The sequence below is a fragment of the Ranitomeya imitator genome, chromosome 4 (genome assembly GCF_032444005.1).
Source record: "Ranitomeya imitator isolate aRanImi1 chromosome 4, aRanImi1.pri, whole genome shotgun sequence".
Taxonomy (NCBI): Eukaryota; Metazoa; Chordata; class Amphibia; order Anura; family Dendrobatidae; genus Ranitomeya; species Ranitomeya imitator.
Window position 1 is genome coordinate 25,249,358 of NC_091285.1, and position 26,832 is coordinate 25,276,189.

General features: G+C 40.3%; 1 protein-coding gene across 1 annotated transcript; it reads right to left on the reverse strand.

The window, feature by feature from the left end:
• Positions 1-812: 812 nt before the first annotated feature.
• On the reverse strand, positions 813-26,541 carry LOC138675305 (T-cell immunoglobulin and mucin domain-containing protein 4-like). The gene is made up of 9 exons (XM_069763395.1): positions 26,454-26,541; positions 17,241-17,585; positions 16,022-16,420; positions 15,744-15,794; positions 13,655-13,768; positions 11,151-11,197; positions 9,110-9,191; positions 8,511-8,550; positions 813-4,539 (listed from the first exon to the last, which is right to left on the reverse strand). The coding sequence occupies exons 1-9, from the start codon at positions 26,515-26,517 to the stop codon at positions 4,413-4,415; spliced, it is 1,269 nt and encodes a 422-aa protein (XP_069619496.1). The 5' UTR covers positions 26,518-26,541; the 3' UTR covers positions 813-4,412.
• Between the last annotated feature and the right edge of the window lie 291 nt (positions 26,542-26,832).

Here is a 26,832-nt window from a genome sequence, read left to right on the forward strand (position 1 = left end):
TTTTGTTTGTGTGTGTGCATATCCTCATTTTCTCCTATTTGGTTTCTCCGTCCTTAATTCCCTTATGTTCCACTCTGTTGTTTGGTGAGTGTATTATTGTAATTTTCATTTAACCCTGTCCGTCTTTCCTTGTTTGCCTGGTTAGTATTATTGTATACACTTCAGCTTCGCACCTCCCTGGGTGTGGGAGGGGACAGATCAGTGTAGATACAGGAGCATAGCAAGGCACGTGAACCCAGCGTCTCCACCTTCAGGAGTAATCTGGGGGGCAGGGATAGCTTAGGGCATCCCTAGTTGTAGGGACCTGTTAGTCCCAAGGCACTACGTGATAAGCTGATTGTTTGGGGTCACAAGTGTTGGACCCTCACAATCTTATATTGATGACCCATTTTACCATCTTGGACAACGCCTTCAACTGATAAATCTATCAAAGATTTTATCAGGCACTTAATAGTTTAAACAAGCTTTGTCTTGGAAGCAGTATGCCCAATGGGCAGGTTAGGTTTGCTTTGCCACATGCAAGGGCACTTGACCTTGGAAATGCTCCTGCTTCTTATGAGTGATGGTACAAGTCGTTGTCAGCACGTCTCCTGTTTGTTCTTCTTGGGCTAACAACAGTGGCCGTTCTTATTATTCTTATATGTTGCCCACTAAAGGAGCTGCGTTTCTCTGTGTCTGCTACATCCTTCAATGTTGGACACATAAGAATTTAGCTTCCCATTAAGGTGGTTATTCAAGGTTGAAAATTGATCTAATATCAAATATTAGATTGTGGGTAGAGTTGAGCAGATTGAATTTAGGAGGGGATGACATACAATTAACCCTGTTTATTGGCAATAGCATTCATTTACATCACAATACAAGATCCACAATTAAAAAGGTGCAAAAATATCTCCTCATTATTACAACAGCAATCAAAGAAATTAGTACAATTATTTTCTATGGTAATTTAGAAAATGGATGCGGCGCCCTGTGGTCCTCCTCCTGGTACCAGTGCATCTGGTTATGAGTAGGGAAGCAGAGCCGGAGCGTGCGGGCCCAACTGCCAACCACTAAGGGGCGAGGTGCAGGCAGTGATCACTATGGATGATGAAAGATGGAGTGGAATATTTAGGTTTTGTTATGGAGCACCATGGTTGCACGGTTTTTGCACCCCTTTTGTGTGCATTATCCTACTTTGACGGCATCACGTCTAACACTACTGTGTGCATTATCCTGATATTGTAACATCACTGTGTGCAGTATTCATATAATGTGCACATTATCATTGTATTGTACCATCGCTGTGAGCATTTTCCATGCACTCTGACATCACTTTGTGCATTCTCCTTACAATCTGACATCATTGTGAGCATTGTCCATGTACTGTATTGTGACATCACTGTGAGCATTCTCCATGTACTATACTGTGACATCACTTTGTGCATTCTAGATGTTATATGACATTACTGTGAACATTTTCCACTGACAATGACATCACTGTGTGCATTATCCCTGTACTGTGACATTACTGTGTGTATTATCCCTGTACTGTGATATCACTGTGTGTATTATCCCTGTACTGTGACATCACTGTCTGTATTATCCCTGTACTGTGACATCACTGTGTGCATTATCCCTGTACTGTGACATCACTGTGTGCATTATCCTGTACTGTGACATCACTGTGTGCATTATCCCTGTACTGTGACATCACTGTGTGCATTATCCCTGTACTGTGACATCACTGTGTGCATTATCCCTGTACTGTGACATCACTGTGTGCATTATCCCTGTACTGTGACATCACTGTGTGCATTATCCTGTACTGTGACATCACTGTGTGCATTATCCCTGTACTGTGACATCACTGTGTGCATTATCCTTGTACTGTGACATCACTGTGTGCATTATCTCTGTACTGTGACATCACTGTGTGTATTATCCCTGTACTGTGACATCACTGTGTGCATTATCTCTGTACAGTGACATCACTGTGTTTATTATCCCTGTACTGTGACATCACTGCGTGTATTATCCCTGTACTGTGACATCACTGTGTGCATTATCCTGTACTGTGACATCACTGTGTGCATTATCCCTGTACTGTGACATCACTGTGTGCATTATCCTTGTACTGTGACATCACTGTGTGTATTATCCCTGTACTGTGACATCACTGTGAGCATTGTACAGAGTTGAGTCCAGAATGCGTATAACCTCTGGAATGGGCCCATTACAAGTTCTTGCACCCCGTGATTACTTGTTACTTGTTAGACAAGACTGTAGGAAACATGAAAGCACAATTCTACGTTTGTTTTACTATTAGGAACCATTTAATAAAGAATATTAGTACATTATTACTAGTACTGGAAAGCTCCAGCAGTATGAGGACGTTCTAACCTTTGTTCCATCCGTCATGTCGGCCCCAGAAGGTTATGTCCACGTCTGAGCATCATTCCCTTCATATTCCTTTATTGTATTCCTAGATTATCCAAATATTGTCAATGAGACTTGTTAGTAGATACCATAGTAGGGGGTCTGTCAGCTGGGACCCCCACTAGTCACTTAGGGAAGAGAGCCTTGTAACGCTTTGGGTTTTCTTTGGCGATTTCCATATCTTAGAACCACCATTGATGGAATGGCAATTAAAGGGGTTGTTCAGGCTTGGGGCACAAGTCTGCACTGAAATCTTATGAATCCTCACAGTGCGCACAGCGCGCGCAGTCAGGATTCTCCAGTGCTGGCGGTCCATATGATTGCAAGTATGTGATTTGCACACTCCGGGACACATTCCAACTAGTCGTGCCCGGTCTCGAATCAATACACTCTAGTCGACATGTGACTGCATGTATGCAAATTGCATCCGCCTGATCCCGGCACCAGAGAATCCTGACAGTGCGCAGTGTGAGGATTCAGCTTGAAACCCCAGCCTGGACAACCCCTTTAAATTCATCTCTCTACACGCCCAGACCATAGACGTTGCATGTGATAATCTCAAAAATTATTAGTACCTAGAATATAATAAAAAAAGAAAAATATGAATCAAAGTTGGTTCTGTTGACTGGACTTTTTTTTAAAGGGAGCCTGTCAGCGGGTTTTTACATATGGAAGTCGTGGCATGGCTGTATAGGCATATGTCCGCCAATAAAAAGTCTGTCTTTTTTTTTAGAAATCCGATTTGCCAGTCATGAGAAATCTAATGTAGAAACCACATGCAAATGAAGCTGGAAATGCACTGTGGGCGTGAGAACTAATTTGAAAAAAAAACTCAATCTAGTGCACTGACACGCCCCCAGTGCACTTGCAACCTGATTTGCATACGGCTTTTACACTAGATTTCTCATGACTGGTACATCAGATCCATACAAAAAAGGTATTGTTTTTATTGGGAGACACACACCTACACATCTATATCATTACTTTTATATTTAAAAACATGCTGACAGTTCCCCTTTAAGAGGACACTGGTCTATTTTAAAGGGATACTCTAATTTGCACATTAACTTTTCCTTAGGTTCCCGAACAATTAGGTGATCACTTGTATTCTGCTTCTGGAAATCCCAACAATCAGCTGCAATCTGTGGTAGAACCAATTTCCCCACAGCGCCCCCGGAGGGGAAAAAAAAGTATTACACAATTCCTATTAAAATCAATTAAATGGACATGGTGCATCCTCGCCCATACAAAATGGAGGTTCGGAACAGGGGGACATTATTGGAAATAGTTTTTTTTTCTCTCTTTCACCCGTTACTGATTTTCAGCGTACAGTGTCGCCCCCCTGGCTTTGATGAGGGCTTAACCTTTTTTCCCCCCTCTATTAAGAATAAAGAAATAAAAAAAAAATACATGTGTTGTAATTCCACACCCGTAAAAGTCCGATCTATTAAAATATAAAATTAATTAACCGGATCGATAAAAGCCATAAAGAGGATTTTTTTTTGCAATTTTTATCGCACTTGGATTTTTTTTTTTCCTGTTTTCCGGTTCATCACCTGGTGGCTAAAGTGTAATTCCATTGAAGTGTACAATTATATAATAAATTCTTATAAAAAAAAAGAAAGAAGGTATTTGCATATATATCTCTCCCATCATGCATCAGGCTACAGCGTTTATTCCCTATGTACTTTAATCTCCTGCGGTCTTTGTCGCCCCCTGCTGGGAGATGAGTTGTGTGCTATTAACGACTTCATACTTATATGTTACAACACTGCCACCTAGTGACAAGAACGTGTAGAAAAATGACCTTATTTAATTAGAATTACTCTTTAGACACTTTTTTTTTACGTAGGACGCCCCCAGAGGATTTATGGTTCCAGATGATCCATCTCAGACGTGAGAAATGAAGCATGAGGTCAAGATGTTCTTGATTTTCCTAGAAGAAATATAGGGACGGTCCAAGGAAATGGGAAAGACAGAAATCTCCATGCTGGTTATGAATCATCTGCGGCTTCACTTATATTTCTTATATGATTGGTTTCAGCTCTGTCGTCCTCATCTCTTTCGGGGTCTTTTTCTTCAGTTGGTAGTTCGGTCAATGGTTGGGTGACAAGTTCGAGACTGGGGACAAGAAATGAAGAGGTCATTATAGGGGAATTAATGTACTGAGGCAAAAAAAAAAATATCCCCAATAAGCTTTTCTTAAAGGGAATCTATCGGGAGGATTTTGATATGTAATCTGAGAGTAGCATGATGTAGGGGCTGAGACCCTGATTCCAGTGATGTGTCACTTACTAGGCTGTGTTTTTGTTTCAATACAATCAGTGTTTTATCAGCAGGAGATTATCACTAGAGGACTAGGTGTCTTATGCCTCGTAGTCCAACCACGCCCCCCCTCCAGTGATTGGCTGTTTTATGTCAATATACAGTGTTCACAAACTGCAGCCAATCAGTGGTGTGGGCGGGGTTATACAAGGCTCAGCATTCCAAATTCAACATTCCAGGTTCTGCAAGACCCACAGCAGAGAAAACTGTGATTTCAGCAAAACTGCACCAGGGACACATTGCTGGAATCAGGGTATCTGCCCCTACATCATGCTGCTCTCAGAATACATATTGAAAACCCACTGACGGATTATTTTTTAGCCTTTTCGTTTTTTCCACCCTTTCTTCCAACAACCATAACTTTTTTATATCACTGTATGAGAACTTATTTTTTACAGGATGAGTAGTAGTTATGACTTGCCCCTGTTCTGAGAAACAGGAAAAAAATTCATTGTGCCATAAAAATGACGCAACAATATGATTCTTCAGAACACTACAATTATGGCAATACCACGCTTATATACGGTATACGGTAGGTTTTTAAAATATTTTAGCAATTTGAAAAATTCAAAACTTTGCACATATTTGTGTTTTTTTTTTAATATAGTTTTTGTTGTTTTTCGCCTTTTTTATTTCCACTAAATGCTTCTTTCATGGTATTTTGCACTTTTTAAGTTTATTTTCTGTGTTCATCTGTTTTGTGCTTTTTTATCTTCGTCAATGTGGGCTCCTCTTTTGTTTATAAACCTAAATCTTTGGGCAAAAAGTACTTTACTTCTTCCTGTCCCCGGAGTAATTTTATGTACCGGTACTCGTGATTTTTTTTTTTTTTTCAAATTTTGTCATAATTGTCATAAAAAAAAGGACAAAAATAAAGAGTCGGTTTGATTTTGCAAAAATGCATGAATTTTTTGCCCAAATTTTGCCGCAAAAAAAGATTTTTAAAAAAGGACAAAAGTAAAGAGCCGTTTTGATTATGCAAAAAAAATCATGATTTTTTTACACAAATTTCGTCATGAAAAAGGAGAATAAAAGACCAAAATAAAGTGCCGTTTTGATTTTGCAAAAAATCATGAATTTTTTTGCTCAAATTTTGCCCCAAAAAAGATAAAAAAAAAAGGACAACAGTAAAGAGCCGTTTTGATTTTGCAAAAAAAAATCATGACTTTTTTACACAACCTTTGTCACAAAGAAAGAGAAAAAAAAGGCAAAAATAAAGAGCTGTTATGATTTTGCAAAATAAAACAATTCATGAATTTTTTGCCCAAATTTTGCCACCCAAAAAAAATTTGAAAAAAAAAAAAGACAAAAATAAAGAACAGTTTTGATTTTACAAAAAAAAAAATCAAGAAAACCAATGCACCAAGAATTTGGTGTGAAATGTAAAAAAATACTAGAGAACAAAAGAAGATAAGTACCGTAACTTAATAAAAAGCAAAAGATGAATTGTAATTGGTTTTATGTCATCATTTTCTGAGACCCAGGACTTTTTTATTTTAATTATCTAGTAGTGATTATGTTGAATTGCTTCCTCTACCCACGTAATTTTTATAAGGCCTCTTTCACATGTCAGTGTCTCCGGTACGTGTACTGACAGTTTTCTCACGTACCGGAGACACTGACACACGTAGACCCATTCAAATGAATGGCGTCTATGCACATGTCTCTGTATTTTCACGGACCGTGTGTCTGTGTTGAAAACACGGAGACATGTCCGCTTTTCTCCGGCAGCACGGTCCGCAAAGCGTCCCGCACACACGCACACGGAGAAGAGTGAGCACTATCCTCCGTGTGCACGTACCACAGTAGGAGAGACAGCGCTACAGTAAGCGCTGTCCCCTAATTTTGGTGCTGAAGCCGGCATTCATTCCTTCTCCCCAGCAGCGTTTGCTGGAGAGAAGGAATGAAAAATCAAGGTTTTTTTATTTTTTTTTGTTAAAAATAAAGTTTGGGGTCACCTCCCACTTCCCATCCCCCGTGCACTTGCCTGCTTGCCGAGAAATACACAGCTCCTGCGATGTCTGTTCTCAGCGCCGTCAGCCTGTCCTGTGTGAGCGGTCACGTGGTAGCGCTCATTAGAGTGATGAATATGCACATATTCCTCACTGTAATGATCGGTACCACGTGACCGCTCACACAGGACAGGCTGATGGCGCTGAGAACAGACATCGCAGGAGCTGGGTGAGTATTTCTCGGCAAGCAGGCGGGCGCACGGGGGATGAGAGGCGGGAGGTGACCCCAAACTTTATCTTTAACAAAAAAAAAATCTTGATTTTTCATTCCTTCTCTCCAGCGAATGCTGCTGGGGAGAAGGAATGAATGCCGGCTTCAGCACCAAAAGCAGGGGACAGCGCATAAATGTAGTGCTGTCTCCTGCTCGGTCTGTGTGGTCCTCAGTCGGCACACGGGCGGCACACGGCTGCCGCACGTGTGCCACACTGATTGCTACATGAGCACACGGACACACGGACACGGATAACTCCGGTACCGATTTCTCCGGTACCAGAATTATCTGGACGTGTGAAACTGGCCTAAGTGAGATTTTTACGTTGGCCTCTGCTGTCGAGGGTGCACAGGATTGCAGTTACACCAGGGCCCTGAAGTTCTAAAGATCCCTCTGCTGAATAATAATTGGGAACCCTGTTAACAAGGACCAGTCACTTGCCATAAAATTGTAATTTCTTTACCTGGTATTAATGCCGCTGTTCTCCTGAATCCAGCTATGTTTTTCTTTTCGTCCTGCGCCTCTCCGTTCCTGAGATATGGCCTCCTCTTTCCTGCATATAAATCTCATCTTTTAAGCCAAGTGGGCGTGATCCTCAACTGCTCCTTGTGGGTGTGTTTATGATAACTACTCCCATTTGCCTATAAAGGCTAGATTTATATACAGGAAAGAAGAGGCCATATCTCAGGAACAGAGAGGAGCAAGACGAAAAGAAAAACATTGCTGGATTCAGGAGAGCAGTGGCATTTACACCAGGTAAAAAAAAAAAACATATACGTCAAGGTCATTTTTTAGAGATATATTTGGAACGGATAGTTTTATTTAGACCTTTGCTTAATTCATATTGGCTGTTCTATTATATGGATGTGTGCAAAAAAACCAAGATACCTCCAAATTCTTAATCCCTCAAATTAGCTCTTCAAACTCACCTGAAGCTAGGATGAGGCACTGCCTGATAGTATCAACATCCCGCTATCCCAGCACCATTCATCATACAATAGACAATCCCTTGTTCTAAACTGAATACAGGGTGTCCTGCTGCTAGGAGCCCTGCAATCACCCATAATCTGGGGAGGAACTTATCTATTTCTCTATAGCGCCTCCACAGGTGAAATTAAACATTACACAATTCTCATTTACATCCATGAATTATTCTAGCTCCTCCCTCCCCCATAGAATTTTAAAAGCACCAACTGTCAATCATATTACTGAATAAATATTTTACAGATTTTACCCACGAATTGAGCAAAAGTTCAGCCCAGGAGGAGAAAGAAGCACATTTATCTGATAAGATTTATTACAAAAACGTGCTTATTTTTTATATCTACTATTAAGTTATCAAATAAAAATGAAAACGAGGGTCACTCTCGAAAACATGTGACAACTAAATTACCATTGGGAATGGATCATTAATTAATTAATTTGCGAAAAATCTTTTTTTTTTTCCATTGTTAGATGAGTGGGTCAATAGTAAAAAAAATAGTGGTCATCTCCTTTAAGAAGGATTGCAGGATAGAACCTCATCAGTTGAACTCCTACTTACCGAGGATCAAAGCCTAACAGGTAACGCACTCTTTTCCGGCCTAATAGAAGAAAGAAAATTAAAAAATTAAAAATTATGGATAAAGATAAAGCTGCAGAATTGGAAATTCCATTTTAATCTATAGTTTAGAAATTTGGGAGGGGTGCAAAGCAAGTGACTCACGTGAGAGGACTTCGGTAGGAAGGTTTTTGGTTTGTGAAACAATCCTTCCAAAAACTAAGCAAAATGATACTCCCAAAATATGGACCACCTTTACCCCTCCGCCAAAGCATGGACCACCTTGCCTTATTCTGAACACTTTGTCTCCACTTTCCAGATATCAAGAGCCTAGAGCCTCTTTAGTTTTAAAATATCCGTTTTTAACTATCCTTTTTATTGGAAGAGCCCCCATCAAACATGTTCTTGTTCTAAAACCCCAGTGATCAGGTGTTGTTGAATTCCATTTGAACTGTTGTATTTCCCTACAGCAACCCCGCAGGGAAAGCAAGGTATTACATCGTGTGGACGTTTTGAGTCCTCCAACTCAGAGATGCTCTGGCTAATGGATGGATTTCCTAAATATGTTTATATACAGTATTTTTTAAATTTTTTTGGCTTACCTTTCAATTGTAGAAGTATCACACAGATCACTATCAGTACAATTACCGATAAGCTGATAGCAATGATGACAGTACTTGTATCCTGCAGGAGAAAGAAATGTCAGAACACTGATTTACTAGATCGATGCTCTCCAATATCCTACTTGGTAATTCCCAAAAAATTTTCACATTTTTCAATGTAGTTTTTTTTTTTTATTTGATGATATATCGATTAGCAATAATTGATCTCGGTGGATAGACCGCCAAAAATCCTAAATATGAAAGAGCTCTAGTCCCTTGTGTTTTTTTTTCCCTACATGACACCTCCTTTACCATAAATTTTAACATATCCCCCATTCAAGTGAATTGTACCTGTTTGAAATCCCATACAGTGTCTGATATCTGTAGATTGGGAAGAACGTGAGAATTTTTTTTGATCCGAGTGATCACAATTACATTTAACCCCTTCACGACATGGCGATTTTCCATTTTTCCGTTTCCGTTTTTTTTTTTTACCTCCCCTTATTCGAAAAGCCACAACTTTTTCTTTTATTTTTTTTTCCATCAAAATGCCATATTAGGGCTTGTTTTTTTTTTTTTTTGCGGGACGAGTTGTACTTTTGAATGACACCACTCACTCTATCATATAGTGTACTGGAAAATGTGAAAAAAAAGTGCAGTGAAATTGCAAAAAAAAAAAAAAAAAGTGTTATACCACAATAAAAATGTATATATATATTTTTTTTTATTTAAGTGATGAAAAAGAATTCGGAAATTCGTAAAAAAAAAAAAAAAAAAATTTGCTTTTGTCACCATTTTTCGAGACCTGTAATGTTTTCATTCTCCAAGATACAGGGCTGTATTAGGGGTTATTTTTTTTTCACTCTGAGCTGATGTTTATACCAATACCATTTTGGGGTAGATACGATGTTTTTATCACATTTTATTGCAATGATGCAAAGCAGCACAACTTAAATCATAAAAATCATAAAGGAATTCCATAGTTGACATGACAGTTTGTTGACAGAAGAACATTATACATTGTATAATGTATAATGTTCTTCTGTCAACAAACTGTCATGTCAACTATGGAATTCCTTTATGATTTTTATGATTTAAGTTGTGCTGCTGTGATACCATAATTTCCCACGGGATCAATAAAGTGTATCGTATCGTATCGTATCGTATCGTAAAAACCGTACTTTTGACGTTTGATTTTTTTTATTACGCTATTTACTGATCAGATTAATATATTTTATATTTTGATAGATCGGACTTTTTCGAACGCAGCGATACCAAATATATTTTTTTCTTTTTTTTTTTTTAAATTTCACTTTTTACTGTATTTAACAGTCCCCTTAGGGGACTTAAAGCACTGATCGCTTGTGCTATGTATAGAGAAAACCACGATCTTCTATGAACGGCAGCCACGGGTTGACTTTTACAGAAGGATCGTCAAGACAGGCACGGGGGTCATCAGCAGACCTCTGGCCGTAATGCCAACCCTTCGACCTCCCCTCAGGGGCGTGCCTATGAAAAAGTAGAATGATGCCCTCACCCCCCCCCCCCGCATTTCGACGCGCATTAAATTATGTTGTCAGAGATTGAGAGTGGGATTTAACAGGTTAATAGCGATTCTCCACCCAATACTGTTAAAGGCACATGATGGCTGATTAAATCAGCCATCATGTGCGGGGAAAGATGCAGGCTTGGCATATGAACCCGCCATCAAAGTCATTGACATGACATATGATGTAAATGTACGTCATATGTCGTGAAGGGGCTAAATACCATAACCATACCATACATATATACTCATACATACCGACACATGCATACACAGTATACAGATTAGTCAGTACTTTGGGGTTTATTGGCAGCGGTGCATTCTCTGTTGATCAACAACAGGTCAACAATGGCCATATCACAGTAGCGGTACCAGCCCCATACTGTACAGTTACTACTGATAGAGGAGCCATCGGCTACCGGTAATTTATACTATAAAGTTGGGACTATATTGATTATCAGGATAAAATTTGGCCAAAATTTGTTCAATTTTTACCTTTTTTGGTGATTTTGTGACATTTCCTTGAAACAAGTCTGAGATTCCTACAAATTAAAAAAATAATTAAAGTAACAGTTCACACAACAATTATATGTTGGCATGAATATCCCTCAACCAATTACTGTTCTTATTCACTGAATTGGTTTATAAGGGATTATATTAATAATAGGACCCCGATAAGAGGTACAGCGCCATTTTTCTTATGTTACAGGAGACCTCAGCCCTTTAGGGTGCGGCTACAATCTCTCCACCTCCGACTGTTCCACCCCTGATTAGGATCAAGTCACCCATCATTAGCCAGTAATCACCAAATTGCATTATGTTGGCCTCAAAACAAAAATATCATCATAAGATCTGCTCAGCTGTTTGACCCAAATTTTGGGTGTGTGCTGTAATGAATAAGCCAAATCTACTATATAATTGTCTAAGGGTCACTTCCGTCTGTCTGTCTGTCAGGGATATTCATTGGTCGCGGCCTCATTCTGTCATGGAAATACAAGTCGCTGATTGGTCGTGCCAAAACGCCCACGACCATTGCCACAACCAATCAGTGACAGGCACAGTCCGGCGGCAACATGGCCGCTCCTTCCTCCCTGCAGTCAGCCCTAACACAGGGTTAATGGCAGCGCTAATGGCCCACGTTATGCCGCAGTGTAACGCACTCCGTTACCGCTGCTATTAACTCTGTGACCAACTCTTTACTATTGATGCTGCCTATGCAGCCTCAATAGTATAAAAAGATCTAATGTTAAAAATAATAATAAAAAAAAAATCATCATATACTCACCTTCCGGCGCCTTTCCCGCTCCTCGCGACGCTCCGGTGACCGGTCCATGCATTGCGATCTCGCGAGATGATGACGTAGTGGTCTCACGAGACCGCTACATCATCATCTCGCGAGACCGTAATGCACTCTTGAGACCAGAGCACGCGAGGGGCGCCGGTAAACGCTTCCTGGATCCTGGGGCCAACGGAAGGTGAGTATATAACTATTTTTTATTTTAATTCTTTTTTTTTTTAACAGGGATATGATGCCCACAGTGCTATACACTACGCGGGCTGTGCAATATACTACGTGACTGGGCAATATACTACGTGCACTGGGCAATATACTACGTCGCTGTGCATTATACTACGTGGCTGGGCAATGTACTACGTGGGCTGTGCAATATACTACGCGGGCTGGGCAATATACTACGTGGGCTGGGCAATATACTACGTAGGCTGGGCAAAGTACTACGCGGGCTGTGCAATATACTACGCGGGCTGGGCAATATACTACGTGGGCTGGGCAATATACTACGTAGGCTGGGCAAAGTACTACGCGGGCTGTGCAATATACTATGTGGGCTGGGCAATGTACTACGCGGGTTGTGCAATTTACTACGTGGGCTGGGCAATATACTACGCGGGCTGGGCAATATACTACGTGGGCTGGGCAATGTACTACGCGGGCTGTGCAATTTACTACGCGGGCTGTGCAATATACTACGCGGGCTATGCAATATACTACGTGCGCTGGGCAATATATTACGCGGGCTGTGCAATATACTACGCAGGCTGTGCAATATACTACGTCGCTGTGCAATATACTACGTGGCTGTGCAATATACTACGTGACTGGGCAATATACTACGTGGCTGGGCAATATACTATGTGGCTGGGCAATATAGTACGTCACTGGGCAATATACTACGTGGCTGGGCAATATACTACGTGGCTGGGCAATATACGTGACTGGGCAATATACTACGTGACTGGGCAATATACTATGTGGCTGGGCAATATACTACGTGGCTGGGCAATATACTACGTGACTGGGCAATATACTACGTGGCTGGGCAATATACTATGTGGCTGGGCAATATAGTACGTCGCTGGGCAATATACTACGTGGCTGGGCAATATACTACATGGCTGGGCAATATACGTGACTGGGCAATATACTACGTGACAGGGCAATATACTATGTGGCTGGGCAATATACTACGTGACTGGGCAATAAACTACTTGACTGGGCAATATAGTACGTCACTGGGCAATATACTACGTGGTTGAGTAATATACTATGTGGGCTGGGCAATATACTACGTGACTGGGCAATATACTACGTGACTGGGCAATATACTACTTGACTGGGCAATATAGTACGTCACTGGGCAATATACTACGTGGTTGAGTAATATACTATGTGGGCTGTGCAATATACTACCTGGACATGCATATTCTAGAATACCCGATGCGTTAGAATCGGGCCACCATCTAGTATTTCTATAAAACTAAACAAAAAATCCCCAAAATAATAAGTTGATATAATCCATAGGAATTCAAAGCCAATCAGATGAGACTACAACTTTGATGATGGATCCAATAATACAACAGAGCTATAGTTTGTTTCTTAGGATGTCTATTTTGTCGTTGCGACTTACTTTTCTTTAGTGAACATAAAAAATAAAAAATAAAATCTTTATCCCCCCCAAATATTCTGGTCATAGTCTTACCATTATTATTAGGAGAAACACTCTCAGGCAATAAAGGTATATATTTCTGGTCTTCTTCCTTCGATTCTTCAGAAGAGGGAAGTTCATGATGATCAGGAATAAAATTGGGCACAACTAAAAAAAAAGTGCAAAACAGTATAAGGTATAAGAATATTAAAAGTAATAATATTCTTTTTCCAAGGAAACAGTAATTCTATCTTTAATTTTTTAGTAAAAGTAGAATATCTCCCCATCGTTTTCTTCTTATTTCACTAAAATAGAAAGTGCAGCCGCATCTCCCTCCTCTCCCCTCACTTTTTTCTAGTGACTACTGTTTGTACATTAGATGGATTTTTTTGTTGGCTGAGAAGTTTTCTGAACATTTACCAAGACTACGGGCATTTTAGAATACATTACAATTTATATATTCACACATATTGCAGGTGTATGAAAATGATATCAGTAGGGTACCTACAGTGCCTAAAAGTAGTATTCAACCCCCAGATTTAGCAGGTTTAATAAGATGCAAATAAGTTAGAGCCTTCAAACTTCAAACAAGAGCAGGATTTATTAACAGATGCATAAATCTTACAAACCAAAAAGTTTTGTTGCTCAGTTAAATTTTTATAAATATTAAACATAAAAGTGTGGGTCAATTATTATTCAACCCCTAGGTTTAATATTTTGTGGAATAACCTTTGTTTGCAATTACAGCTAATAATCGTCTTTTATAAGACCTGATCAGGCCGGCACAGGTCTCTGGAGTTATCTTGGCCCACTCCTCCATGCAGATCTTCTCCAAGTTATCTAGGTTCTTTGGGTGTCTCATGTGGACTTTAATCTTGAGCTCCTTCCACAAGTTTTCAATTGGGTTAAGGTCAGGAGACTGACTAGGCCACTGCAACACCTTGATTTTTTGCCTCTTGAACGAGGCCTTGGTTTTCTTGGCTGTGTGCTTTGGGTCGTTGTCTTGTTGGAAGATGAAATGACGACCCATCTTAAGATCCTTGATGTAGGAGCGGAGGTTCTTGGCCAAAATCTCCAGGTAGGCCGTGCTATCCATCTTCCCATGGATGCGGACCAGATGGCCAGGCCCCTTGGCTGAGAAACAGCCCCACAGCATGATGCTGCCACCACCATGCTTGACTGTAGGGATGGTATTCTTGGGGTCGTATGCAGTGCCATCCAGTCTCCAAACGTCACGTGTGTGGTTGGCACCAAAGATCTCGATCTTGGTCTCATCAGACAAGAGAACCTTGAACCACTCAGTCTCAGAGTCCTCCAAGTGATCATGAGCAAACTGTAGACGAGCCTTGACATGACGCTTTGAAATTAAAGGAACCTTACGGGCTCGTCTGGAACGGAGACCATTGCGGTGGAGTATGTTACTTATGGTATTGACTGAAACCAATGTCCCCACTGCCATGAGATCTTCCCGGAGCTCCTTCCTTGTTGTCCTTGGGTTAGCCTTGACTCTTCGGACAAGCCTGGCCTCGACACGGGAGGAAACTTTCAAAGGCTGTCTAGGCCGTGGAAGGCTAACAGTAGTTCCATAAGCCTTCCACTTCCGGATGATGCTCCCAACAGTGGAGACAGGTAGGCCCAACTCCTTGGAAAGGGTTTTGTACCCCTTGCCAGCCTTGTGACCCTCCACGATCTTGTCTCTGATGGCCTTGGAATGCTCCTTTGTCTTTCCCATGTTGACCATGTATGAGTGCTGTTCACAAGTTTGGGGAGGGTCTTAAATAGTCAGAAAAGGGTGGAAAAAGAGATAATTAATCCAAACATGTGAAGCTCATTGTTCTTTGTGCCTGAACTACTTCTTAATACTTTAGGGGAACCAAACAGAATTCTGGTGGGTTGAGGGGTTGAATAATAAATGACCCTCTGAAAAGACTTTTCACAATTTAAAAAAAAATAAACAAAGAAATAACATTCTTTTTTACTGCAGTGCATTTCACACTTCCAGGCTGATCTACAGTCCAAATGTCACAATGCCAAGTTAATTCCAAATATGTAAACCTGCTAAATCTGCAGGGGGTTGAATACTACTTGTAGGCACTGTATGTAGTCATGTCTTTGGAAAAAAGGGGAAATGCCAGTGATTTACCTGAGGGCTCATCGGTAATAGATTCATTTTCAGTTGTCGCTGCTGGGAATTCTAAGAGAAAAAAAATTAGAATAGTTCAGCTTCATAGTTTTTAAGGTTGAAGGTAGATATAAGTTCATTGAGTTCAACCTGTAACCTATCATATTTAAGATTTGTAACATGATCATGATGTTGTTCCTGATGAAGTTCTGCCTAAAGTCTTAAACCAAAACCTTTTGAAAAAGTTGAGTTTGAAAATTCACTTACGGTATATATGAAATAAATATTGCTGATTTTACCTGTGCTCCTTGCTGTCAGTTCTGTATGTTCTGTCGAACCAAGAGGGAAGACCTTTGATGACAAGTCAATCGTTTTTGCCGTAAGAGAAGGTAGAGTATCTGGCCTGATAAGTGCCGGTGAAGTATTTTTCAGAACAGATGGAAGTAATTGAGTAGTTTCTTCTGCAGGTATAGTAAATGGATTGGTCCAAATATAGGAAGGTTCTGGAGTAGTTGTAAAACCTGTTGGTTCTGGAGTTGTCTTCCTAGTTGAAGTTGCTTGAATTGTCTTCTTAGTGGTGGGTTCTTGAGTTGTCTTCTTAGTGGTGAGTGCTTGAGTTGTCTTCTTAGTGGTGGGTGCTTGAGTTGTCTTCTTAGTGGTGGGCGTTGGAGTAGTAGTTCTCACTGTTGTTGTAGGTGCTACAAAAGAGCAAATACCTTTACGTCAACTATTGATCAAAAGATAACCAGTCAAATACAGTTGTCAAACATATCAGCTGAGATCTGCTAGTTAATTTATGGATGGACCCATATGAAGTATAACCTACCGGCAACGGAGATCCTAATAGGGTTGTCTACTTATAGACCTTTGAAACTTAAAATTTTGACAAACCCATCCAAAGGTGGGTCATTGCAACCTAGTCTACCAGAGTTACAGCCAGATAAGTCATGCATCATTATGAGTGTGTATAGTATAGATCATGTCTATGGGAAATTTATCAATGGTCAAGATTTCAAGACCTAGGGTAGATACATTAATCATAATTGCCCAAGTGGAAAGAGCTTTACATTTTCATTTATTATTTATTCAGTTATTACTTAAGAAGCTGGTCTTTGTTTTCTTACATGGGAAGTTAAATTGCCCATAATGATCTTCGATCGATGATTTAGAAGATTGATCGGCACGTGTTTTCTTGTGTTTATGTTTGAATGATGGTGAGGATTTCAAACAAATGATCATTTAATTGTCCTCCCCTATTCAATTTTGTCAGGATCAAAGTCTACGTCAAACAAAAGGGTATTATTGTTGGTCACTTGATAACTGGACATGTAGAAACTGGGCAATCAAGGTGAATGCTCATTTGTACGAGGAAATGTTCAGGCGATTTGTTCCCTCATGTAAAAGACCCTTGAGAAGGAATTTTATAGGTTCTGAATTTTGGAGCCAATAATGTTGCTACCCAAATTTGTCAAATTATCTACGCAATCACATTAATGATTTTTTATATGATACAAGCACCTTTTTCAACTGTTAGCCTAATGTTGATCTTCTCGTCATTGAACCACCCCGAATGTTCGATTCGGCAGCAATACGTCCCGGCATCGTTCAGACTTGCTTCATCAATGGTCAGAGACACCGTTCCTTGTCTGATTCTACCATTCAGTTGGTAGCGTGAAGATGATCGAAAAGTGACCTTGCTGCCGTCAGTCCAGATGAGTTCTTGATTACACTTTGAATTCGGACAACTTCCTTTACCCCAGCACATGCTGGTGAGGTCACTGCTTTGTTTTACTTTGTACGAACATGGCAAAGTGACCGGTTGTCCTTCGATTCCTACTACTGTTCTTTGACAAAGCACCGTAACTGCAAGAAAGAGAAGTATATCATAGTACATAAGCAGTATTATCTTATGGTTACACTTTTATAGGGCAATCATGTTCATTGAATGGGTGGTCACCACATTTTTAGGCCTCAGGACATGAGGACCATATTGTGTTTGACCTCAAACTCTTACAGAAGCGAAGGGTGGCATTAGCGATTCCACATTGTTTGCTTGCTAACCTTGGAGATAAAAAGTGATTTATGTCCACTTCCAAAAATTTCAGTGAGCCACATGATACTCATTCTTGGTGGCCAGGGCCTGGCAGTAGACATCTGAAAGCAAGCAAATTGGGCAAGGTTTTGGCAAAACATCTCCTTGGATGAGTTGAAGTATATTTTGCCGACGTAAATGTAAGTGAATCTTGATAAAGTGCCTAGTCTTACCAACATTTTGACCAAAGATTTTTAGAAATGCTAAATGTAGGTGATATATCAATGTAAAATGTCAAAGGAGAACCAGACTGTCTTCCAAACTCCATGGTATTCCCACCTAATGTTCCCTTTTCGTAGGGTGCAGCCAGGGTTGTAGGCATCTTAGTTCAGTCAGATGTCTGAAATATCTTTTTAGACCTTTGCATGTCTAGCCAACTTTTCGAAAAATCACCGTGATGGAGAGTCATTCAGTGATCAATCTTCATAAGGTGACCAGACCCTCTAACATTTACAGCAAAGTTTTATGTTATGCAGTAATGTAAAAGGTCAAAGCAAGATCTGTCTAGGGCCCAAATTCAAGACGTCCCACTGTACTCATACCCATCATTTATTTTCGTGATGGTATATGGACTGGGCAACCAATAGCTAACTGTAGTAAGTTGTCTGAAATATTGATTTAGTCCTTATTAATCATTGGTTGATACTATGATAATTTTTTGGGAATTTGGGTGTAATTTTTGGACTCTTTAAGGTTCTATGTAGAATGCCTTAACAGGATCCATCTGTCAATAGGATTCAAAGTAAATGGCTCATTACATGTCCAGAGGAAGTAAATGACAGTGATATTGAGAGTCAATAACATTATCTCAAAAGTCAAAACCAAAAAATAAAAAAAAAACAGGAAACTAATATAAGCGACAAAGTCTGAGGAGATAGTTGAATCCTGGCTCCATAATGGCTGTTATATGAAAAATGTAACTTCCTGAGGAGGCCACCGCAGAAGAAGAGAAAGTGGAAATCAGCAAATTCGCTTCCTTACACGTATTTAAGGAAGTTTCACAAATCTTGAAAATAAAAAATGCCAAATATACCTAAACGGTAACCACAATGTTTGACCACGTCACGTGCTAGGAGTTTGGTTGTATCTTTGGGATAAAGGTCAGAGGGTGAGGGTCCTGAACCCAAGATATCGGGTAAAATGTTGTTATGAAAAATATGCCCTGTCCACAATAGAAAGAGCAGGATGGAACCTTGAAGACCATTCATTTTATTAATCATTCACAAGTTCCCCAAGTGACGACGATGACCTTGGATCACAATAGTTACAAGAGTGTTTCCTGGGACATCAAAACTCATATTCACAAAATTGGCTTCACTTGAACTGCACTTCCCTCCACCTGTACTACATGTACTCTACTTACTCCCTACCTGTACAATATGTGCTGTACTGCTCCATACCTGCACGATATGTGCTGTAGAGCTCTAGAACTGTACTATGTGTACTAGAACTGTACTATCTGTACTATACTGGTCTCTAGCTGCACGATATGTGCTGTAGAGCTCTAGAACTGTTCTATATGTACTAGAACTGTACTATCTGTGCTATACTGGTCTCTACCTGCACGATATGTGCGGTAGAGCTCTAGAACTGTACTAGAACTGTACTATCTGTACTATACTGGTCTCTAGCTGCACGATATGTGCTGTAGAGCTCTAGAACTGTACTATATGTACTAGAACTGTACTATCTGTGCTATACTGGTCTCTACCTGCACGATATGTGCGGTAGAGCTCTAGAACTGTACTATGTGTACTAGAACTGTACTATCTGTACTATACTGGTCTCTACCTGCACGATATGTGCTGTAGAGCTCTAGAACTGTACTAGAACTGTACTATCTGTGCTATACTGGTCTCTACCTGCACGATATGTGCTGTAGAGCTCTAGAACTGTACTAGAACTGTACTATCTGTGCTATACTGGTCTCTACCTGCACGATATGTGCGGTAGAGCTCTAGAACTGTACTAGAACTGTACTATCTGTACTATACTGGTCTCTACCTGCACGATATGTGCTGTAGAGCTCTAGAACTGTACTATATGTACTAGAACTGTACTATCTGTGCTATACTGGTCTCTACCTGCACGATATGTGCGGTAGAGCTCTAGAACTGTACTAGAACTGTACTATCTGTACTATACTGGTCTCTAGCTGCACGATATGTGCTGTAGAGCTCTAGAACTGTACTATATGTACTAGAACTGTACTATCTGTGCTATACTGGTCTCTACCTGCACGATATGTGCTGTAGAGCTCTAGAACTGTACTAGAACTGTACTATCTGTACTATACTGGTCTCTAGCTGCACGATATGTGCTGTAGAGCTCTAGAACTGTACTATATGTACTAGAACTGTACTATCTGTACTATACTGGTCTCTAGCTGCACGATATGTGCTGTAGAGCTCTAGAACTGTACTATATGTACTAGAACTGTACTATCTGTGCTATACTGGTCTCTACCTGCACGATATGTGCGGTAGAGCTCTAGAACTGTACTAGAACTGTACTATCTGTACTATACTGGTCTCTAGCTGCACGATATGTGCTGTAGAGCTCTAGAACTGTACTATATGTACTAGAACTGTACTATCTGTACTATACTGGTCTCTACCTGCACGATATGTGCGGTAGAGCTCTAGAACTGTACTATATGTACTAGAACTGTACTATCTGTGCTATACTGGTCTCTACCTGCACGATATGTGCGGTAGAGCTCTAGAACTGTACTATATGTACTAGAACTGTACTATCTGTGCTATACTGGTCTCTACCTGCACGATATGTGCGGTAGAGCTCTAGAACTGTACTATATGTACTAGAACTGTACTATCTGTACTATACTGGTCTCTACCTGCACGATATGTGCGGTAGAGCTCTAGAACTGTACTATATGTACTAGAACTGTACTATCTGTGCTATACTGGTCTCTACCTGCACGATATGTGCTGTAGAGCTCTAGAACTGTACTAGAACTGTACTATCTGTATTATACTGGTCTCTAGCTGCACGATATGTGCTGTAGAGCTCTAGAACTGTACTATATGTACTAGAACTGTACTATCTGTACTATACTGGTCTCTACCTGCACGATATGTGCTGTAGAGCTCTAGAACTGTACTATATGTACTAGAACTGTACTATCTGTGCTATACTGGTCTCTACCTTCACGATATGTGCTGTAGAGCTCTAGAACTGTACTAGAACTGTACTATCTGTACTATACTGGTCTCTAGCTGCACGATATGTGCTGTAGAGCTCTAGAACTGTACTATATGTACTAGAACTGTACTATCTGTACTATACTGGTCTCTAGCTGCACGATATGTGCTGTAGAGCTCTAGAACTGTACTATATGTACTAGAACTGTACTATCTGTGCTATACTGGTCTCTACCTGCACGATATGTGCGGTAGAGCTCTAGAACTGTACTATATGTACTAGAACTGTACTATCTGTGCTATACTGGTCTCTACCTGCACGATATGTGCTGTAGAGCTCTAGAACTGTACTAGAACTGTACTATCTGTACTATACTGGTCTCTAGCTGCACGATATGTGCTGTAGAGCTCTAGAACTGTACTATATGTACTAGAACTGTACTATCTGTACTATACTGGTCTCTAGCTGCACGATATGTGCTGTAGAGCTCTAGAACTGTACTATATGTACTAGAACTGTACTATCTGTGCTATACTGGTCTCTACCTGCACGATATGTGCGGTAGAGCTCTAGAACTGTACTAGAACTGTACTATCTGTACTATACTGGTCTCTAGCTGCACGATATGTGCTGTAGAGCTCTAGAACTGTACTATATGTACTAGAACTGTACTATCTGTACTATACTGGTCTCTAGCTGCACGATATGTGCTGTAGAGCTCTAGAACTGTACTATATGTACTAGAACTGTACTATCTGTACTATACTGGTCTCTAGCTGCACAATATGTGCTGTAGAGCTCTAGAACTGTTCTATATGTACTAGAACTGTACTATCTGTGCTATACTGGTCTCTACCTGCACGATATGTGCGGTAGAGCTCTAGAACTGTACTAGAACTGTACTATCTGTACTATACTGGTCTCTAGCTGCACGATATGTGCTGTAGAGCTCTAGAACTGTACTATATGTACTAGAACTGTACTATCTGTACTATACTGGTCTCTACCTGCACGATATGTGCTGTAGAGCTCTAGAACTGTACTATATGTACTAGAACTGTACTATATGTGCTGTGCTGCTTTCTACCTGTACGTTATGTGCTGTACTGCTCTCTATCTCTCTTCATGTAGTGTGCAAATATAGTACAATGTGTATTTGCACACTACAAGTATTACATGTACTGTTCTCTTTACTTATGCTATATGTAATTTACTTTTGCTGTACTGCTATCTCCTTATACTACATGTATGGTACAGCTTTTTACCTGCACTACATGTCCTGTACTCCTTTTAATCAATACTATATGTACAGTACTGCTCTTCTTGTGCATCATCCGCCTGTATTGAACTGTTGAACTGATATTATTATCTTTTCTTAATCTGCATTGACATTTTAAGGGATTAAAACTAATTATTTGCAAAGGATTGGTGTAGAATTACTGTAAAAAGGCCTCATCCTGAAGAAATATTTCCTACACTTCAGGGTCGGACTGGCCCACCAGAGAACCGGAGATTCCTCAGGCGGGCCCTGGCTTCTTCTTCAGGAGAGTTCATAGTTCGAAAGGGGCTCTTGAGTGCTGGAGAAAGGTGGGCCCTCAGAATCAAATCCTCTGGTGGGCCCCATGTTCTTCAGTCTGACACTTCCTATAATATAGACATAGGGAGGCAGTATCTTTAACTGTTCTTTCAGACGTCCATAATTAACGGTCCGGTGGAGGGTCACAGTGCTTGGACTGGCCGCGATTCTCCTGGCCTGAGCATGACAGCTTCATATATTTCTACGAGGCGGTCATGCTCTGGTCGGGAGAAGAGCGGACAGTCCGTGCACTGAGAGCCAAGATTTGACCGATGATCACAGATGTGAGGCCTTAAATGAGGCAAACAGGAAGTCACAACATTTGAGGGTTTTTTGTGTGACTTCTCCTCAAAAAATGTTCTAAAAAGTGAGCAACCTTAGCAGGGGAGGTGTCCACACAGAGTTGCCATAATTTGCATCAGAACAGGCAAAGATTTCGGCTACTTGTGTAAAGACCGGCCGAAGAAGAACCAAACTTACCGAGAGACTTGTGCCTCTTAAAAAAAATTTGACGGACCTTACTATAACGGCCTTTTGATCAAGACTGACATACGAAATGCCGATCTTGATGACGTCTCCCTTAAATTTTGTAAGAAGGGGATTAAGAATAACAAAACAGGAAGGATAGAAGGAAGAAAACAGAAAAACTGCTGCCGCCCCTGATCGCTAATCTGTGAGATCGCAGTGATCGCCCTTCTCGGCAGGATCGATTAGTCACGCCTGCGCTCCATGGATGGGATGCATTAGAGAAAGAACTGCTATGTGATATCAATCTATCTTCTTCTTCACAGAACTGACAATTAAATTTCCTCAGTGACAATTCGTCCAAGAAATGATGGAAACTCTCATGAGAACATCCGAAGGACTGAAGGCCACTAGTGGAAACGGAAATATCCTGGCAGATCATGTCATATTAAGCGGAACCTGAGCACAATCCTGTGTAAATTTGAACCTGGCTGTCCACGTCCACCCCCACCAGCTATTGCTCAGATTTGTGAGCCCTATGGGTGTTGTTAGAGTCAATAAAGGCCAAAGTCTGGCCCCCGCAAAAAATAATTAGAATATTAAATCACTTAGAAAACTCAGGAATAAAATAATGGCCTAAATAATAGAGACATAGTTACCAAATAACAAATATTACCGCCATACTGTTACTGTGGAAAACCCACTATACTAAGATCAATATATTAATAATACAACTATGCCAGTACCACCACACCATGATCATAGAGTACCCATACACAGTGGTGACTGAATAAAAAATGTTCAAAATAATGCCGCCACACCATGACCATGTATTACTACCACATAATGTCTGACTATAACCATCATCCTCTTACTGAACAAAATCCACTGTACCAAGACCAATATACCAATAATACCACCATGACCACAGAGTACCAGCATACATAGTTGTGACTGATTAAAACATGGGCAAAATAGTGCTGCCCTAACATGACAATATATATTTCTACCACATTGTCTCTGAATATAATCATCGTCCTGTTACTGAACAAACTCCATTGTACCAAGACCAATATACCAATAATACCATAATCCAGTACCACCACACTATGACCACAGAGTACCACCATACAGATTGGTGACAGACTAAAACATGGGCAAATAATGCTGCCATAACATGACCATATATTTCTACCACACTGTCTCTGAATATAACTATCATCCTGCTACTGAACAAAATCCACCGTATCAAGACCAATATACTGATAATACCAATACAAGTGATAAATAATACCCCCACACCTTGACCAAATAGTACAACCACAACACATTACCACCATACTGATTATTAATATCAAAAACACTCTACACCCATTGAAATGATCAATTTTCTCTTTTATTCTCCATTCGGGCAGACCGCTATGACTTCTTCTGACCACAACTCATCTCTGCACAATATAACACACAGATATCGCTTCTCCCCAAGTTTTTCCCATCTCTTCTACATGAAGCATATAGTGCCATTGTGGCCCCTGTATATCAATAATACTAATCTTTTTTGCACCAATACAGTAACAATGCCCCTTTTTTTGCAGCCATATATTACTAATATCCCCATTTGTGGCCCCATTAGCGGTAACAACAAACCAAAAGAACAAAAAAATTCCACGCCTTTCACCTTTTCTTGCTTTCATAAGTGTCTCTATCTCCCTTTTCCCTCAGAGCAAGCGGCATAATGGCGTGACCTCATTGAACCGCCTGCGAGGGGTCGCCGGCGCCCTATCCTGCTTCTTTTGGCTTGAATAGGTAATATTAGGCAGGAGCGGACATAGACAGGAGAGGGCCCCTGTGCAGACCCATAACTCCTCACAATGCACAGTTACACCCGTTTTGGAGGTGGTAGTGGCCCTATCACGCCTTGGGCCCCTGTGTGACTGAAAAGGTTGCACCAATGGTAAGTCCACCCCTGATACTAGGGAAGAAATCAATGACTCTCTGCTCCGCCATAAACTGGATGTACACTTCCTGGGCACGGACCTCCTGGTACTTGGGTATCTGTAAAGGAAATATCCCAGACTACTAGACAACGGCATCTCCCAAATTCTGGCACGTTAACCTTTTGGCTCCCAGATGGTTAGTATGCATTCCAGCACCCCTGACAGTGATGAGGCTAAGCTGCTACCAGATCCCTCCACATAGAACATGAGACCCCGCGCTGTGGCCCCTTCTCCTTGTAAATTGCACATTCCTTTACAGAACCTTGTGTTATTCAGCATCTTTCTCCTGCACAGCAGAAATTATTATTATTATTACTATTATTATTACTAATCTATTAATAACAACATCTCTCCTTCTTTTCTTTCTTTTTTATATTTTTCTCTTCCATATTTCTGTAACTATTCTATTACCTTTCTATTTGTTATTTGTCTGTCATTTCATATTTATCTATCTACCTATATTCTATCACTTATCTAATGTTCCATTTTTTCTTTTTTTTTCTTTCTATATCAATTTTTATTTACCACTATTCATTTTTTTCTTTTTCTTTCTATCTATCTATTATCTATCTATCTATCTATCTATCTATCTATCTATCTATCTATCTATCTATCTATCTATCTATCTATCTGTTATCTATTGATCTATTATCTATCAATCAATCTATTTATCTATTATCTATCTATTAAATGTCTATTTATTATCTATCTATCTATATTATCTATTATCTATTTATTATCTATCTATCTATAATCTATCTATCTATCTATCTATCTATCTATCTATCTATCTATCTATCTATCTATCTATCTATTTTCTATCTCCTAACACTTATCTATTGTTCCTTCCTTCCATTCTTTCGTTATTTTTTCTTTCCTTTTTCTTTCTTTCCAACTATCTATTTCACATACAGTATCTATTGTTTCTCTCTTTCTTTCTTTCTTTCTTTCTTTCTTTCTTTCTTTCTTTCTTTCTTTCTTTCTTTCTCTCTTTCTTCTCTCTCTTTCTTTCTTTCCTTCTTTCTTTCTCTCTTTCTTTCTTTCTTTCTCTCTTTCTTCTCTCTTTCTTTCTTTCTTTCTTTCTTTCTTTCCTTCTTTCTTTCTCTCTTTCTTTCTTTCTTTCTTTCTTTCTCTCTCTCTTTCTTTCTCTCTTTCTTTCCATGAACCACCCTAACATATACTGTACATGCCGCGACCTCCCACTTGCCATTATGTATTGGGGTACATCCATGCAGGCTTTAGTTATACACATTATAAAATTACAATGATGCTGAAACAGACGTAGCAGAGCTGATTTTTTTTTGCCTGTTTTCCTGTTTGCAGGATCCAGGGTCCAGCAGTCTTATCATGGCTAAAAACAAAGTTTTTTTTTTAAGATGTCTTGGAAGGAAAGGAGGGTGGGAATTGCAGAAATGCAGAATTTTCATGGCTCTTACCTGAGCTGAGGAGGAGAAGGATGGAAACTTGTAGACTCTTCCTCCAACTTGTGCACAGCCTCATCCTGACTGTTGCAGCGCTGGTGACTTCTGCAGGGCTGACAACTCCTGGTAGCCTTCACATGTAGGAGGTCTCTCCTCCCACATCAGCACATGTCATCACCACTAACATAGAAGACATACAGTATATACATGCTCTACATAGGAGGGAAAGTTATTGTGTCCTATAAGGGATTGTGTGCACCAGAATGACTTTACACACAGACCAAAACTGCTTCTTCTAGTCCCTCCATCATCCATGACATCAGTGCTGGTTTTGGGGCTCGGTGGGGGTGCTGGCTCTGGGGCTCGGTGGGAGGGCTGGCTCTGGGGCTCGGTG

Excerpts from the sequence above, each read along its gene's own strand:
- LOC138675305 (XM_069763395.1), bottom strand. The coding sequence starts at position 26,517 with ATGAGGCTGTGCACAAGTTGGAGGAAGAGTCTACAAGTTTCCATCCTT. Across the intron at positions 17,586-26,453 it reads CCTTCTCCTCCTCAGCTCAG|TTACGGTGCTTTGTCAAAGA; the intron begins GTAAGAGCCATG and ends TCTTTCTTGCAG. Across the intron at positions 16,421-17,240 it reads TAGGCTAACAGTTGAAAAAG|CACCTACAACAACAGTGAGA; the intron begins GTGCTTGTATCA and ends GCTCTTTTGTAG.